The sequence below is a fragment of the Megalobrama amblycephala genome, linkage group LG22 (assembly GCF_018812025.1).
Source record: "Megalobrama amblycephala isolate DHTTF-2021 linkage group LG22, ASM1881202v1, whole genome shotgun sequence".
NCBI lineage: Eukaryota > Metazoa > Chordata > Actinopteri > Cypriniformes > Xenocyprididae > Megalobrama > Megalobrama amblycephala.
In genome coordinates this window covers 2,486,749-2,504,695 of record NC_063065.1, presented here as the reverse complement: position 1 = coordinate 2,504,695, position 17,947 = coordinate 2,486,749, and the positions used below count along the sequence as shown (strand labels likewise).

The 17,947-nt window shown below is 39.1% G+C and overlaps 2 protein-coding genes across 2 annotated transcripts in view; one reads left to right on the top strand and one right to left on the bottom strand.

Moving 5' to 3' along the window:
• Nucleotides 1-1,185, bottom strand: part of LOC125258169 — a 12,571-nt gene extending 11,386 nt beyond the window's left edge. Inside the window, exons 1-2 of the mRNA XM_048175049.1 lie at nucleotides 1,083-1,185; nucleotides 247-281 (exon numbers count right to left, since the gene is read on the bottom strand). Coding sequence (XP_048031006.1) covers nucleotides 247-270 — 24 coding nt within the window. The 5' untranslated portion in view covers nucleotides 271-281; nucleotides 1,083-1,185. The remainder of the gene's footprint in view (nucleotides 1-246; nucleotides 282-1,082) is intronic.
• Nucleotides 1,186-2,686: 1,501 nt separating this feature from the next.
• On the top strand, nucleotides 2,687-17,291 carry LOC125258546 (protein APCDD1-like). Its single transcript, XM_048175533.1, is given in 6 exon segments — nucleotides 2,687-2,990; nucleotides 5,057-5,204; nucleotides 7,046-7,556; nucleotides 14,623-14,838; nucleotides 14,840-14,943; nucleotides 16,850-17,291. Coding segments are annotated over 6 exon segments (1,452 nt in total). The 5' UTR covers nucleotides 2,687-2,959.
• Nucleotides 17,292-17,947: the final 656 nt, after the last annotated feature.

The window sequence follows — 17,947 nt, the reverse complement described above, 5'->3', positions numbered from 1 at the left end:
CATCTCCACCTCCTGGTTCTAGATCCAACTCCTCCCACTTTCCATATATCTTAACCTACCCGACTCCGCCCCTTGGATCTTGAGTGTTCTGAAGTGAGGGGCTACTGGCCTATTTGGGCTGGCCTAGACGTATGGGCAGATTCAACAGCTACATTAAAATGCATGTAGAATACATACATAAATGTAGTAATGCGCACTCATAAGCAATGGCTATGGCACAAGTTGGTGCTACATGGAAAGACTAACCTGCTGCTTTTCTATCACTTTCATATGTCGGGAACCTGCAAGCACATATAAAATTGTTTGGTGATGTAAACGTAGTTTCTTACTGTGTGGGCGCGCGCGCGCACACACACACACACACACACACACACACACACACACACACACACATTGATAGTGCGCATGTTTGCACACGGCGTTTTATGGCAACACATAATTGGTCGACAGTTTCATGGGATTTGTAGTTCTTAAGGTATAAACGCAGATTAACCTCATCTAATAATACATCGAAAGTAATGCAATGTATATCGCATTTGTTTGCACATATGGATGTGCTCATAACTGGTGAACTGGTGATTTGCTGAATGTGTGTATGTGCAAACATATAAGTTTTATGTTCAGACAGTTCACCGTTAGCTCACCAACGTTAGCCACCTAGCTAGCTACAAAATGTACTACAGAAACATAATTGAAGGGCATTGCTTTTATCAGGAGTGCTCACACAAGATTCTAACATCACATTTACCATTACAGCAAACATTTATCACTAAAAAAAGAACTTAGCAAGCGCTAATTTTAGTTCACTATAGCCACCTGGCTACAAACGTACCTACTTTGCCAGGGTTCTGTCGATGTATGCTGCGGCTGTAATTTTTGTACTGCAGAGTACGTAATGTTAATTGAAGGAAGCTAGCTAAATTAGCTTATCTGTTCTACTGGCGTCGTGAGCACTCTCATGATTCTAACGTTACATTTACCATCAGATTAAACATGTTTCAGTAATATAACACGAATCACGTTACATTTATCACTAAAATAACACAGTTTTAGGATAATTGGATATGCTGTAGTGTACATACCTCTGACTGTTAATCGAAATGTAACATGTCCTTCTCTTTAGCGACCCCAGTGGACGTTTTTGTTTCAGAACTATAGCAATACGTACCTGGTGGTACATATTTGTGGCGCTGCAAAAAAGTGCGCAGAGGTACGTATTTCCTATGAGACCAGGTTGGCATTTAAAGGCACAGTACAGTAAACAGAGATGTGATTCTATAGTAAAACACTGGTATATTAAAGGATTAGTTCACTTTCAAATTAAAATTTCCTGATAATTTCCTCACCTCCATGTCATCCAAGATGTTCATGTCTTTCTTTCTTCAGTCGAATGAAGGTTTTTGAGGAAAACATTCCAGGATTTTTGTCCTTACAGTGGACTTCAGTGGACCGCAAACGGCCAAAATTACAGTTTCGGTGCACTAAATTGTCATATACAATATGCTAGTGCAAGTATATAACAATTAGTTCAAATTCTAATATAGAAGAAGAAGAGAGCTAGTTAAAAATGAGCATTTATGGTTAAAACATATATCATTTTTATTTATTTTTTTAGAAAATGGCCGATGGTTTCTCTAGATAAGACTCTTATTCCTCGTCTGGTATCGTTTAAAGCTCTTTGAAGCTGCACTGAAACTGTAATTTTGGACCGTTTGGAGTCCATTCAAGTCCACTGTAAGGAGAATAATCCTGGAATGTTTTCATCAGAAACCTTAATTTCTACTCGACTGAAGAAAGAAAGACATGAACATCTTGGATGACATGAAGGTGAGTAAATTATCAGGAAAATTTAATCTGAAAGTGAACTAATCCTTTAATGCATTTTCATATTTGCATGATACTCCAAAATACTTCAGAGGATAACGTTAGATTAGTACGATGCATGTGCAAAAACACAGTACTGTTTCATATCATTATAATAATAACATATTGCATGATATTCAGAAGTGAATCCAGACTTTAATGACTTTGCTTTGAAGTGTTCAGTGATTTTCTGACTAAATGTGAGTCACCTAATTGTTTCAAAAGTTGCATGTCATTAAAATGAAATAAAAGAGAAGAGTAAAAGATTCATTAGATATGAAACAGGATCTTTTCTGCCTGAGCTGTAAATGTCATAATGTGAAACATATAATTACATAGACTGCTCTTATTTACCTGAGCGCCTTTATATGTGATCACGACACACACACATAGTGACTCATAAGATCATGGTGATTGAATCCGAATCCTGCTGCGGTCCGATCCATCAGAGAGCGCGCCCACTATGCGCGCCCACGACTGCGCTCAGCGGGGGAGAGCGCGCGATCATCGGGCTGTTCGGTTCATTTGAGCAAATCGGTTCACGGAGAGCGGCGAGTCACTGAATCAGTTGATTCATCTCTCAAATATGTCTTTTTTATCTTTGTAGTAAGATTGCTGCTTGTTACTACGTTGTTGTAACATTATTGTTAAAAACAAAATTAACAGTTATCCTAATTAAGTTAATAATATCAAGTATTAATAGTAATATTAATTATTCCAGCTATTGTTAACAACATGTTTCACAGCTAACAAAGGGATTTACATGCGAATCGTTTTGACCGAATCATTCTAAAGAATCGGTTCAAACAAACGACTCGTTCGCGGATCCGGCTTCACTAGAGCGAGAGCGACAGAGATTCTCCTCAGATTGGAGTCAGATATGAAAGGTGTCGCTCTTACAATGATGCTCTCTGTGTTTATTCTCTTTCTGGACTCTAAAGGCTGATTCTGATGGATGTAACGACAGGAAAAGCACATTTATTCTTTAAAGAGCGGATGTGAAACTTTAACGCGTTTAACATTCTCATCTTCATCACGAGACTCGTCAGTTATACCAAACTTTCTCCGTTTTTTTGTCTGATGATTTATTGTTAAGATGTTGTCTTTATATTCTCTGCTTTCCTCTGGTGAGTAACTTGGTGGTTTTCATATTTCAAACTGTTAATTGTGTTATTGCAGCAGATAGGTGTGTTTGCGAGTCTGTGAAGGTAAACGAATGATGACTGAATCAAATAAATATGTTTGATTTGAATATTTTTAATGCTAACCCAGCTAACAAAAATGTGTTTTAAAAATGTTTTGCTAACGTGTACTTTAAGTTACAAAAACGTTATTTTTGAATGTTCTCTGAACGTTTTTTAAATGTTTTGAAACAGGTGTGCCGAATTCTGACCCCCGCCAAATTATTACCCCCCTAGTGTTGGTAGGTTTAGGATTAGCTGGGGTGGGGTTAGGATTAGGCAATCAGGTAGCGACTTCATTGAGGGGGGTAAAAATTTATCAGGGAGTCGAAATTCGGCACAACACCTAATATTCCATTTCATCATTTTGCAAACATTGTTAGAACGTTACAGAATGTTTAGAGAACATTCAAAAGTAACGAGTATTACATTTAAAAAGAAACATTTGAATGCTATAGAATGTTTAGAAAATGTACAAAAGTAACAAGTATAACATTTAAAAAGAAACATTATTAGAACGTTACAGAATGTTTAAATCACGTTCAAAAGTAACAAGTATAACATTTATGAAGAAACATTAGAACGTTACAGAATGTTTAGAGAACATTCAAAAGTAACGAGTATAACATTTAAAAAGAAACATTATTAGAACGTTACAGAATGTTTAAATTACGTTCAAAAGTAACAAGTATAATATTTATAAAGAAACATTAGAACGTTACAGAATGTTTAGAGAACATTCAAAAGTAACAAGTATAACATTTAAAAAGAAACATTATTAGAATGTTACAGAATGTTTAAATTACGTTCAAAAGTAACAAGTATAACATTTATAAAGAAACATTATTAGAATGTTACTGAATGTTTAGAGAACATTCAAAAGTAACAAGATTACATTTAAAAAGAAATATCTGAATGCAATAGAATGTTTAGAGGACGTTCAAAAGTAACAAATATAACATTTATAAAGAAACATTATTAGAACGTTACAGAATGTTTAAATTACGTTCAAAAGTAACAAGTATAACATTAAAAAAGAAACATTAGAACGTTATGTTCAAAAGTAACAAGTATAGCATTTAAAAAGAAACATTAGAACGTTACAGAATGTTTAAATTACGTTCAAAAGTAACAAGTATAACATTTAAAAAGAAACATTAGAACGTTACAGAATGTTTAGAGAACATTCAAAAGTAACGAGTATTACATTTAAAAAGAAACATCTGAATGCTATAGAATGTTTAGAGGACGTTCAAAAAGTAACAAAGTATAACATTTAAAAAGTAACATTAATATAACGTTACAGAATGTTTAGAGAATGTACAAAAGTAACAAGTATAACATTTAAAAAGAAACATTATTAGAACGTTACAGAATGTTTAAATTACGTTCAAAAGTAACAAGTATAACATTAAAAAAGAAACATTAGAACGTTACGTTCAAAAGTAACAAGTATAGCATTTAAAAAGAAACATTAGAACGTTACAGAATGTTTAAATTACGTTCAAAAGTAACAAGTATAACATTTAAAAAGAAACATTAGAATTATTTATTAGAATGTTACAGAATTTTTAGAGAACATTCAAAAGTAACAAGTATAACATTTAAAAATAAACATTTGAATGTTACAGAATTTTTAGAGAACATTCAAAAGTAACAAGTATAACATTTAAAAATAAACATTTGAATGTTACAGAATTTTTAGAGAACATTCAAAAGTTACAAGTATAACATTTAAAAAGAATCATTATTTGTTAACTAAAACGCTTCAGGAAAAAACGATCCATGAACGATATATATAGAATGTTTTTGTGCTAATATATTGAGAACATTATTAACCACCAGGTAACTTTGAAAATACATTACTGGAAGAACGTTTGTTTATAACTTTGAGAGAACCTTGCCAGAACGTTAGCCATAGTTCTGAGAACGTTCCCTGTTAGCTGGGAAAATACATTTATTTGAACTCTCTGATGATTATGCGAGTGTAATCCGTGTGTGTGTGTCCACAGTGAGTGTGTGTGTGCTGATGGTCAGTGCTGGTCCGGTTCTGCTGGACAAGCGCTCCGTGTGTCACTCCACACTCAAACAGCTTCGTGCTGGACAGCAGGTGACCGTCCACATCCCACCCGACATCTCAGGACACTGGGTGTCCGACAGGTGAGGAGCTGAACACCTGGGCTGTGTCCGAAATACATTTAAATAGGGCACTATTTGAGGGGACAGCCATTTGTAGTGGTGTCCGAAACCATAGTGGATGTTATCCAGTGCACTCATTCAATCCCATAATGCACTGCAATAACGAGTGTACAACTGATGTATCCTCGCAACGGCTAGAGAATACCCATAATGCACTGTGAGGGACGTGCTGAATGAATTCCTGAATCTTGCCAGAAGCAGCAGCACTCGAAATCAAGTATGAAATCACTTATAACTCTTAGAATCATTGGCTCAATGCGGACAAAATGCCACGGAATTGTGGCGAAATTTTTGGATAATTTGGATTTTTTGAAAAACGTGCTTTTGCGAACTAATCCTAGTTTTTTGACCCGATCGGAACCCAGTCAGTGCAGCAAGATTGTCTAGAGTCTGATTGTCAATAATTATCAAAAAAAAGTTGAAATTTCGATTCACGGTCACTAAGGGCCGCCAAAACGTTTCAAGTGGGTGGAGCCATTTTTACGAAAATGGCTAAAACTCATGAACAGAATGAGATATTTCCACCAAACTTGGCACACCTATGTAAGAGCTCATTCTGTGGTCGTGTGAAAAACGACGTGGCGACTGGCCACTTGGTGGCGCTATAACATAAAAAAAACTTGAAAATGGCTATAACTACTTCACCGTTAGTCCGATCGACTTGAAAATTGGCATGCAGTGTCTTCGTCCGAGGTGCCATGACTGTCTGCGAGGACATTGATGCAAAAAACATGTCCGCCATCGGCCAATGAAATTTGAGCAGCTATCAGACAAGGTTAATGGAGGCTGATTGGACCAAAACTCACTGGGCCTCTTTGACTCACGACACTAGAGGCCTATGAGAAATTCGAAAGAATTCGGCCACCGTCGTGTATTTCACGTGTATAAAGGATTGTCACATGGTAGAACTCCTCCTTCTGAGCAACTTTGCCTCTAGGACCACCACTGTCCACCGAATCATTCGTTAAATATTGGAGATTATTTCAAAAATCAACTTAGGCAAACTAGTCCTAGGTTTTTGGCTCAACCTCGATAAATGTTAAAAAGCTTTAAAAACTATGTATTTGCTATGGTAAATTGCCTGTATTTACTGTAAATGGTCTTTTCCATCTATGATCCAGATGGTTACAGCATGTGCTTAAAGGCTTTAATGCGCTTGAACCTCGATAATTGTTGCTCACAGCTATATTTGATTTTGTTGACATATTAAAGGTTTTTACAGAGGGGATTTTGGATTTCTTTTTTTTATCACTTTATAAATTTGGAAACAGCCAGAAAAAATTACATTTTCACCATGTTTTTAGCAATAAAATGTTGTATAAACCAGACGAATGATACATAAACAAACCTTCAGAATATAGATATGAATAAATCTAAAGTTTGGTGTGTGTAAAGCTGCCGAAGTGGAGATTTCTGATAGATAAAGTGCAATAAAATACACATTTAAAGGGATAGTTCATCCAAAAATGAAAATTCCTTCATCAATTACTCAAACCTGTATGAATTTCTTTGTCCTGCTGAACACAAAGGAAGGATGTTTGTACCCAAACACTATGGAAGTCAATGGTGCCCCACAACTGTTTTTGGGTGAACTATCCCTTTAAATGTGTTAAAACGTGTTAAATTTTGGATGTTTTCTTTCCACTAGTCGCATGTTATGGAAGCAAACTAGACTTTAAAACTGAGAAGTGCCTGTAGTGTCTATGAATATATAATGGAAATTCATGCTCCAAACTCTTCTGTTCTCGTACGTGGTACCAGGGTATGTGAATGTGGTATTAATATTATCCTTATGATTCCAGCTGCGAGGTGCGACCCGGCCCGGAATTCATCACTCGCTCCTATCGCTTCTACCCCAACCACACCTTCCACGCGCTGCAGTTCTACTACCAGGACAACCACTGCACTCAGCCCAGCTACAGCCTCCTGATCCGGGGCAGCGTCCGCCCGCAGCAGGCCTCCTGGGTCGTACGCGGAGGCACGGTGTCCGAGTACCAGCTGAGCAGCGTCCAGCTGCTGTGCCACGGCCCGGCGACGGCGGACGTCCAGCGGCGCCTGGAACCGTCCTGCGACCTGCGGCAGCCGCTGCGGCCCGGCCTGACGTATGAGCTGTGGGCGGAGGGTCGTGACTGCACCCGTGGCTTAGACTTCAGCATGCAGGAACTGCAGCTCATGCGGCTGGAGAGGCGCGATCACCATGGCGACCCCAGCAGACAGGCGGAGGAGCTGTTCCTGGGAGACGTTCACACTGAGCGCGCTCAGAGGAGACTTCACCAGCCCTCTGGCTACCAGACCCCCCTTCAGAGCGCCAAGGTCAGAAGACTTGCGTCTGCACTGCTCCATATTGATGGACTTCATTTGAATGTGTTCTAGAGCCACAGCTGAGCGCAGAGCATTAATATTGAGGCAGTATGAAGAGGGTTCACACACATTGTCACATGGAAGTAAGAATAGAATACAGTGCAGTAGAATAGAAAAGAACATAGACACATTTCCATCTGTCTTTAGTGTGTAATGCTGCTGTTTGAGTTCTTTTCTATATCATTGAACTCCTGAAACACCTCCATCTTCACAATATTCCTCATTTAAATAATTCATACACCGAATAAAGGAGCGGGGCTTAGTTTACTTTTTAAAAGGACATAATATGGCCTCTTTAATACATGTAAATAACGTTAAATAAACGTTTTCAGTCACATGACCGGAGACCGTTTTCATCGTCCAGTCAGTTCCTTCAGTCTCGTCCTACACATCCCTCTCATTGAACTTCTCGTTTCATAAAGTTATGTATCAGTTGTGCTGGAGATTCTGAGCAGATCATTGAAAAATATGCGTTTTAGTAAAAGTTTGTGTTGATTTGTGTGAGTCGAACATTTGGACACACTTGAATTTGTTTCTTATGACCTTAAAAAGCTTCTCAAACGGGACTGGGGCCTCAAAATGACTCATTTAAAATAAGACAAAACAAGCATTAAAATAAGCTAAAACAACAAAAAAATCAAGATATTTCTTATTTTAGTTATTTTTTTGTTTTGGAAGAACCAGGATTCACACATTCTTGGAAAACTGGGATGTATGAAGAAACTTCATTCTAAATGTGAGACTTGTGGACTTGGAAAAGTCATGAAAATTAATCAAAGCGTGCATTTTCATAATGAATATACATCTTAGTGGTTATGCCGAGCTCTACAGTATTTTATCAGGTAGAAATTCTGAGTAAAATATTTTTTAAAAAAATCCCTATTCTTAATCCTTATCAGTAAATCAATATTCATTAGTTAAAAAGAGTGAGAATCCAGAAAATCATTAAGCTCTTAAAACTGAAATTCTGAAACGTATTTATTTTAATTACTTATTTTACAATACAGACACTCCTAGTTTCTGTAAATAAAAAACAAACAAACTAAAAACTCTGAGAAAAAAAAAGTATTTTTCAGTCAGAAAGGTTGAGAACCGCTGATCTAAAGGCTTCTGTAAACAAATATAACTTGTACAGGTATATGCTTTACTATTCACGTGAGTTACGAATTGTAATTTTTACACTCTAAAAAATGCTGGTCGGGAAATTTTAACCCAGCTATTGGGTTGTTTTAACCCAGCGAATGGGTTGTTTTAACCCAAATTTTAACCCAGCGATGGGTTGTTTTAACCCAGCTGGGGTTTTAACCCAGCGATGGGTTGTTTTAACGATTTTAACCAGCGAGGGTTGTTTTCGGGTTGTTTTAACCCAGCGATGGGTTGTTTTAACCCAGCGATCGGGTTGTTTTAACCCAGCGAATGGGTTGTTTTAACCCAGCGATCGGGTTGTTTTAACCCAGATCGAATGGGTTGTTTTAACCCAGCGATCGGGATGGGTTGTTTTAACCCAGCGATTGGGTTGTTTTTCCAGCGAAGGGGTCGTTTTAACCCAGCGTTTTAATCCAGCGAAGGGTTGTTTTAACCCAGCGATCGAGATGTTTTAACCCAGGATCTTGTTTTAACCCAGCGAATGTTTTAACCCAGGTCGGGTGTTTTAACCCAGCGATCGATCGTCGGATGTTTTAACCCAGCGATGTTTTCAGTGATTGGTTGTTTTAATCCAGCGAAGGGGTTTTAACCCAGCGATCGGATGTTTTAACCCAGCGATCGGGATGTTTTAACCCAGGTCGAAGGGGTTGTTTTAACCCAGCGATCGGGTTGTTTTAACCCAGCGTTCGGGTTGTTTTAACCCAGCGAAGGGGTTGTTTTAACCCAACGATCGGGTTGTTTTAACCCAGCGATCGGGTTGTTTTAACCCAGCGAAGGGGTTGTTTTAACCCAGCGATTGGGTTGTTTTAACCCAGCGATCGGGATGTTTTAACCCAGCGTTCGGGTTGTTTTAACCCAGCGATTGGGTTGTTTTAATCCAGCGAAGGGGTTGTTTTAACCCAGTGATCGAGATGTTTTAACCCAGCGATCGGGATGTTTTAACCCAACGATCGGGTTGTTTTAACCCAGCGTTCGGGTTGTTTTAACCCAGCGAAGGGGTTGTTTTAACCCAGCGATCGGGTTGTTTTAACCCAGCGATCGGGTTGTTTTAACCCAGCGAAGGGGTTGTTTTAACCCAGCGATCGGGTTGTTTTAACCCAGCGATTGGGTTGTTTTAACCCAGCGATCGGGATGTTTTAACCCAGCGTTCGGGTTGTTTTAACCCAGTGATTGGGTTGTTTTAATCCAGCGAAGGGGTTGTTTTAACCCAGTGATCGAGATGTTTTAACCCAACGATCAAGTTGTTTTAACCCAGCGAACGGGTTGTTTTAACCCAACGATTGGGTTGTTTTAACCCCAGCGATCGGGTTGTTTTAACCCAGCGATCGGGTTGTTTTAACCCAACAGTTGGGTTAAATGTTTAACCAGCCTGCTGGGTAGTTTTATTTAACTCAACTATTTTTTAAATATTACTGTATTTCTTGCTGAAAATGAACATTTAATAATATGTTTAATAACTGAACTTTTATTAATAAGTTTAATGAATAATAATTAAACAATGAACATTAAGTTGCTTATTAATAAATGTTCACCTTTTGATTATTATTGTTGCCTCTAGTAATTATGTGTCTGATTTTTAATTTCCAACCTATTTTGGGTTCATTTTAAGCCAGACATATAGTCATTTTTAAATAATAGTCGAGTTAAATAAAACTGCCCAGCATGTTGGACAAACATTTAACCCAACTACATAAATCAACCCAATCGCTGGGTTTGTCCATTTTTTTTTTTTTTATTGTAGTTTTTATTGCAAAGAGATACAATTTCACAACCTCTATGCATTTGTCGCTTTTTCAGCATTTCCAAAAAACTGCTCAAAGTTCTTCATGACAAAAACCGATCAATATATCTCGTTAAATTATATTCCAATTGTAGCAAAAACTATTTACAAAAGAGAGGGGATGTAGACACAATATTTATATAAACACAAAACATGTGTTCTATAACAAAAAAAAAATTTGGTTCAATAAGGGTTATAAACTCTATCCATTTGGACCAAAAGTCAACAAACATATCTTTTTGGTTATTTATACAGAAAGTAATTTTCTCCATAATAAAAATACTTCTTACAATGTCGATCCAATCCGGTATTTGTGGCGAGTTAGGTTTATACCAGCATCTAGTAATAGCTTTTTTTACTTGTAGCAAGAATAATTCTGTACATACATTTGTTTTTCCTTACCCAGGAAACCACTGACACCTTTGGGTTTGTCCATTTTCAACCCAACTTGGGTTGTTTTGTTAGAGTGTAGTGTGGAGCAGAAGCATCATGAATCACACGTTCCTCTTCACCTCATGAAAGCAGAGCTGTGCTCTAGAAGCTCAAACAGAGGCGTCTGTGTTGTTTTCACGAGAGCAGATGAGTCCAAACTCGTCGTTCTAGCAAACAGAGTTAATCTGACTGTTTGAAAAGCGAAGCAGCAGAACACAGAAACACTCTTCAGCGCTCACGAGTGACAGACCGTCCGGATTCACAAACGCGTTAAACTTCAGACGTTCAGTCCGAGTTAAAATAAATCCCTGAAAAATACATGAAGCTTTTGACAGAAGAATGATTAATTCATGAAGTGCCATGTTCGCTGAAGTAAAAGTCTGTATAATACATAACATTGTGCTTAATTCGGGACGTGACATCGTCTGTGATTAATTCATGCGTGCCGTCGGCTGTCACGGCCTTCACAGCATTGCGTATTCATCCGGAGCCTTCGCTGTAATTTCACTTTGGTATTACCGATCCGTACGTCAGCTCTATCTGAAACGAGATGGATGCATTTCCCATCTCTTCCCCGGTGTCGTTTAAATAGTGTGATTTGAGCCGTGTCGGCACATGTCGGCAGTGCTGATCTCCCATCTGCTTCAAAGGGAATGTGGAAATAGTGTTTGCGAAGGGCAGCGGTCTGGATTGCGGCTCGGCGCGCGCCTACGGCTCTAGACCTGAGAGATGAGCTTTTTCTGATGGATTCATTTCTTTCATGTGTGCGCGGCCCCCCACCGCCGCTCGCCACAGCTAAAAGAGGCTGGAAACATGTAATGCAATGTTAATGAATTCTGGTTCGGGCTGAATAATTGATGGGCAGGCCGACTCCAGTAAGCAATGGCAACCGATCCAAAGTCGAGCGCTTCTGTACGTACACGTGTCCCGCGCGAGGAACGTCCCGCTGTCCCGCGAGCTCTCTGATTGATTGAGATTAAATCACGGCACGCTGAGTGAGCCCTTCTGTAATCGGATGACGTGAGGCTCTGAAGTCATTATAGCACCCAATGACAGAATTATGATCCAGAACTGTCCTTGTTTCCCGTCGCCATTATGCTTTTGACTTCTTTAACTTCCCTGTATGTGCTGTTGCTGCTGTATTTGACTGGGTGATTTCATGGATTTTCATGCATTGATCGTGTACATACATTTTTAAGCATTTCCACTTTCTGCTGCTCTCAGCAAATTCTACTGGTTTGTCGCTGAGATAATGTTATGCAGCTCACTAACATAAATGACTTTTTGCTGAAACAGAGGCACACATTCTTACTGATGCTTCCAAAATTATTACAAGAAAAGTTAGAGATTTGGATGCATCAGTAAGAATGTTTTAACTACACTTCTGCTCAAAATTTTTGAATAATTAGAAAGAATAAGTTTCTTCTGCTCACCAAGACTGCATTTATTTGATCCAAAATACAGTAAAAATTGTGAACTATTATTGTGATGTAAATCAGCTGTTTTCTATGTGAATATATAGTAAAGTGTAATTTATTCCTGTGATCAAAGCTGAATTTTCAGCATCATTACTCCAGTCTTCAGTGTCACATGATCCTTCAGAAATCATTCTGATATGATGATTTGCTGCTCAAGAAACATTTATGATTATTATCAATGTTGAAAATTATGGAAGCTTGTTTCCGTCACTAAATAAAAAAATAAAAAAGGTAAAAAGGCGACTTCTTTTTTTCTCACAATTGCGAGTTATCTCGCAATTCCGACTTTATATCTCGCAATTCCGACGTTATATCTCGCAATTCCGACTTTATATCTCGCAATTCCGACGTTATATCTCGCAATTCCGACTTTATATCTCGCAATTCCTACTTTATATCTCGCAATTCCGACTTTATATCTCGCAATTCCGACGTTATATCTCGCAATTCCGACGTTATATCTCGCAATTCCGACTTTATATCTCGCAATTCCTACTTTATAACTCGCAATTCCGACTTTATATCTCGCAATTCCGACTTTATATCTCGCAACTCCGACTTTATAACTCGCAATTCCGACTTTATAACTCGCAATTCCGACTTTATATCTCGCAACTCCGACTTTATAACTCGCAATTCCGACTTTATATCTCGCAATTCCGACTTTATATCTCGCAATTCCGACTTTATAACTCGCAATTCCGACTTTATATCTCGCAATTCCGACGTTATATCTCGCAATTCCGACTTTATAACTCGCAATTCCGACTTTATATCTCGCAATTCCGACTTTATATCTCGCAATTCCGACTTTATAACTCGCAATTCCGACTTTATATCTCGCAATTCCGACGTTATATCTCGCAATTCCGACTTTATATCTCGCAATTCCGACTTATATCTCGCAATTCCGACTTTATAACTCGCAATTCCGACGTTATATCTCGCAATTCCGACGTTATACTCGCAATTCCGACGTTAATCTCGCAATTCCGACTTTATATCTCGCAATTCCGACTTTATAACTCGCAACTCCGACTTATATCTCGCAACTCCGACTTTATAACTCGCAATTCCGACTTTATATCTCGCAATTCCGACTTTATATCTCGCAACTCCGACTTTATAACTCGCAATTCCGACTTTATATCTCGCAATTCCGACTTTATAACTCGCAATTCCGACGTTATATCTCGCAATTCCGACTTTATATCTCGCAATTCCGACTTTATAACTCGCAATTCCGACTTTATAACTCGCAATTCCGACTTTATATCTCGCAATTCCGACTTTATATCTCGCAATTCCGACTTTATAACTCGCAATTCCGACTTTATATCTCGCAATTCCGACTTTATATCTCGCAATTCCGACTTTATAACTCGCAATTCCGACTTTATATCTCGCAATTGTGACTTTATTACTTTTTACCTGTTTAACGCATCCTAACTGAATAAAAGTATTAATTAAAAAAAAGTACCACATTTTCCACAAAATATGATAATCATAAATGTTTCTTGAGCAGCAAATCATCATATTAGAATGATTTCTGAAGGATCATGTGACACTGAAGTCTGGAGTAATGATGCTGAAAATTCAGCTTTGATCACAGGAATAAATTACACTTTACTATATATTCACATAGAAAACAGCTATTTTAAATTATAATAATATTTCTCTGTTTTTTTTACTGTTTTTGATCAGATAAATGCAGTTTTGGTGAACAGAAAACTCTTTCAAAAACATTAAAAAAATACTCCAAACCTTTGACGGTTAGTGTAAAAAAGAGTCATCATTAACAACACCAAGGTCATGGGGTCAATTCCCAGTAAATGCATAAACTTATAACATGTACAGCTAAAAACCAATGTAAGTCACTTTGGATAACATTATCTGCCAAATGCATAAATGCAAAAATATATGTGTTTTCAGGGCAAGTATAAATCTGAAGCAGCAGAAGGAAATCCTTGTGTTTGAGCTGCTCTGTGATGTCTCAGATCTTAATAGCAGCTCAAATTCATATGGGTTTTAATGCGTATTGACGTTTAGGGAATCAGTATCTGCTGCGGTTCACCTCATGCTGAAGGGCTTTACTTTCCATTCTGTCCTGGTCAAGATATCGTATTGTAATTCAGAGTGAGTTGTAGATGATCTGCTCATCCGTATCTGTTCTTCCTCTCAGACCGACGGCCGGCGCTGTGGAATCTGTCAGATTGTGGCGTCGGCCGATCTTCATCATCCTCCGGTCCTGCCGCCCCAAAGTGACCGTCCGGTGCGTCTCCATGGAAACTGGGTGAGCGTGCGGTGCGAAGCGCGGCCGGGCGTCCTCTTCCTCACCCGACGGCTGACGTTCCACGAGGACAGCCGAACCTGGGAAGGACAATATGAGCACTTCTCCTGACCCCGTCTGCCGTCACCCCACCTTCAGCATCTCCGCCAGCGGACGCTACACCCGCGGAGCTCCGTCCGCCGCCGTCATGGGCGCCGTCGAGTTCACCTTCACCTGGTACTTGACGGATGATGTGTCACACACATGCATTTAGAGAGTTTCATGTTAACTTCAACTGCACAGATGTGAATCTCCTCTCATGCTCCTCTAGTGACCCACATGACGGTGACGCCCATGGACATGGCCATCACCTCCCTATCTCGCAATTCCGACTTTATAACTCGTAATTCCGACTTTCTATTTCGCAATTCTGACTTTATATCTCGTAATTCTGACTTTGTATGTCGCAATTCCGTCTTTATAATTCGCAATTCCGACTTTGTATCTCGCAATTCCGACTTTATAACTCGCAATTCCGACTTTGTATCTCGTAATTCCGACTTTGTATCTCGCAATTCCGACTTTGTATCTCGCAATTCTGACTTTGTCTCGCAATTCCGTCTTTATAACTCACAATTCCGACTTTGTTTCTCGCAATTCCGTCTTTATAATTCGCAATTCCGACTTTGTATCTCGCAATTCTGACTTTATAACTCGCAATTCCGACTTTGTATCTCGTAATTCCGACTTTGTATCTCGCAATTCCGACTTTGTATCTCGCAATTCCGACTTTGTATCTCGCAATTCTGACTTTGTCTCGCAATTCCGTCTTTATAACTCACAATTCCGACTTTGTATCTCGTAATTCCGACTTTGTATCTCGCAATTCCGTCTTTATAATTCGCAATTCCGACTTTGTATCTCGCAATTCCGACTTTATAACTCGCAATTCCGACTTTGTATCTCGTAATTCCGACTTTGTATCTCGCAATTCCGACTTTGTATCTCGCAATTCCGACTTTGTCTCGCAATTTCGTCTTTATAACTCGCAATTCTGACTTTGTATCTCGCAATTCCGACTTTATAACTCGCAATTCCGACTTTGTATCTCGTAATTGTATATCTCGCAATTCCGACTTTGTCTCGCAATTTCGTCTTTATAACTCGCAATTCTGACTTTGTATCTTGCAATTCCTACTTCTCACACACATGCATTTAGAGTTTCATGTTAACTTCAACTGCACAGATGTGAATCTCCTCTCATCCTCCTCTAGTGACCCACATGACGGTGACGCCCATGGACATGGCCATCACCTCCCTATCTCGCAATTCCGACTTTATAACTCGTAATTCCGACTTTCTATTTCGCAATTCTGACTTTATATCTCGTAATTCTGACTTTGTATCTCGCAATTCCGTCTTTATAATTCGCAATTCCGACTTTGTATCTCGCAATTCCGACTTTATAACTCGCAATTCCGACTTTGTATCTCGTAATTCCGACTTTGTATCTCGCAATTCCGACTTTGTATCTCGCAATTCTGACTTTGTCTCGCAATTCCGTCTTTATAACTCACAATTCCGACTTTGTATCTCGTAATTCCGACTTTGTATCTCGCAATTCCGTCTTTATAATTCGCAATTCCGACTTTGTTTGTGACTTTATCTCGCAATTCGACTTTGTATCTCGCTTTGTATCTCGCAATTCCGACTTTGTATCTCGTAATTCCGACTTTGTATCTCGCAATTCTGACTTTATATCTCGTAATTCTGACTTTGTATCTCGCAATTCCGTCTTTATAACTCGCAATTCCGACTTTGTATCTCGCAATTCCGACTTTATAACTCGCAATTCCGACTTTGTATCTCGTAATTCCGACTTTGTATCTCGCAATTCCGACTTTCGCAATTATCTCGCAATTCTCGCAATTCTGACTTTGTACTTTCCGACTTTATAACTCGCAATTCCGACTTTGTATCTCGTAATTCCGACTTTGTATCTCGCAATTCCGACTTTCTATCTCACAATTCCTACTTTATACACCAATTCTCACTTTTGAGAGAGCGTCTCACACACATGCATTTAGAGTTTCATGTTAACTTCAACTGCACAGATGTGAATCTCCTCTCATCCTCCTCTAGTGACCCACATGACGGTGACGCCCATGGACGTGGCCACCACCTCCCTCCTGAACGTCTTCAGAGGGCGCGAGTGCGGCACAGAGGGATCTTGGAAACTGGGCATCCCGCAGGACGTGACCTCGACCTCCGGCTGCGCAGCGCTGGGCATCCGTCTGCCTCACACCGAGTACGAGCTCTTCAGCATGGGGCAGGACTCTTCTGGACGCAGCCTGCTCTATAACGGCCAGAGGCCGACCAACGGCTCCAGTCCTGACCGGCCCGACAGACGCGCCACGTCTTACCAGTCTCCGCTGATCCGCTGCAGCAGCCAGCAGGGGGAGCCGCGCGTGGGCCGAGAAGGAGACCAGCACTTCAGACTGAGCGCCGCATGCGACACGAAGACGCTGGACGGCTTCATCCTATTGGTCGTGATGCACATGTTCATGCAGCTGGATTTCTAACGAGACACTTGATTTATCACCGTTTGCACTAGTTGAAGCTGCTCGTATGTTTTAACCCTTGTGCGGTCTTCATTTGGGAAGTACACTCAGAGTCTTTGGAGTCTCCAGAGACCACAGGCGACAAAATGTAATTTTGTAACAAAATGTTATGTAATGTAATTTTACTCTGTTTATTAATGTTTTTACTTCATGTTTGTGCCGTTTTTGGAGGATTTATCATATCTTTTAAATTTATATAAATATTTTTAATTTTAAAATTCACTTTATAAAAGACACACATTTCTAACTTTCATTCATGGGGATAACATGGATAATTTGACATGGTTTAGTGTGAGATTTTTGCCCATCTTTTGGAAAATGCAGTTTTAAAAGTTAAATAATGATCACTTTATCCAGTAGATGGCAGCAGAGCTCCACTATTTGCTGTTTGACTGACTGAAAGACTCTTTTCACAAGTATTTTTCATATCTAAATATTATGAAATCACAATTATGACAATAAAAGCTACTTCTTGTCGAAGTTTAGTATTTTTCGTAATGAAAAAAATCTGTTTTTCAATATTGTTACATTATGATGAGACCCGCTTAGAAAATTGAAAAAAAATCATCCTCAAAATCAACATTTGTGGGTCTTTTATAAAGGGAATTTTACATAAA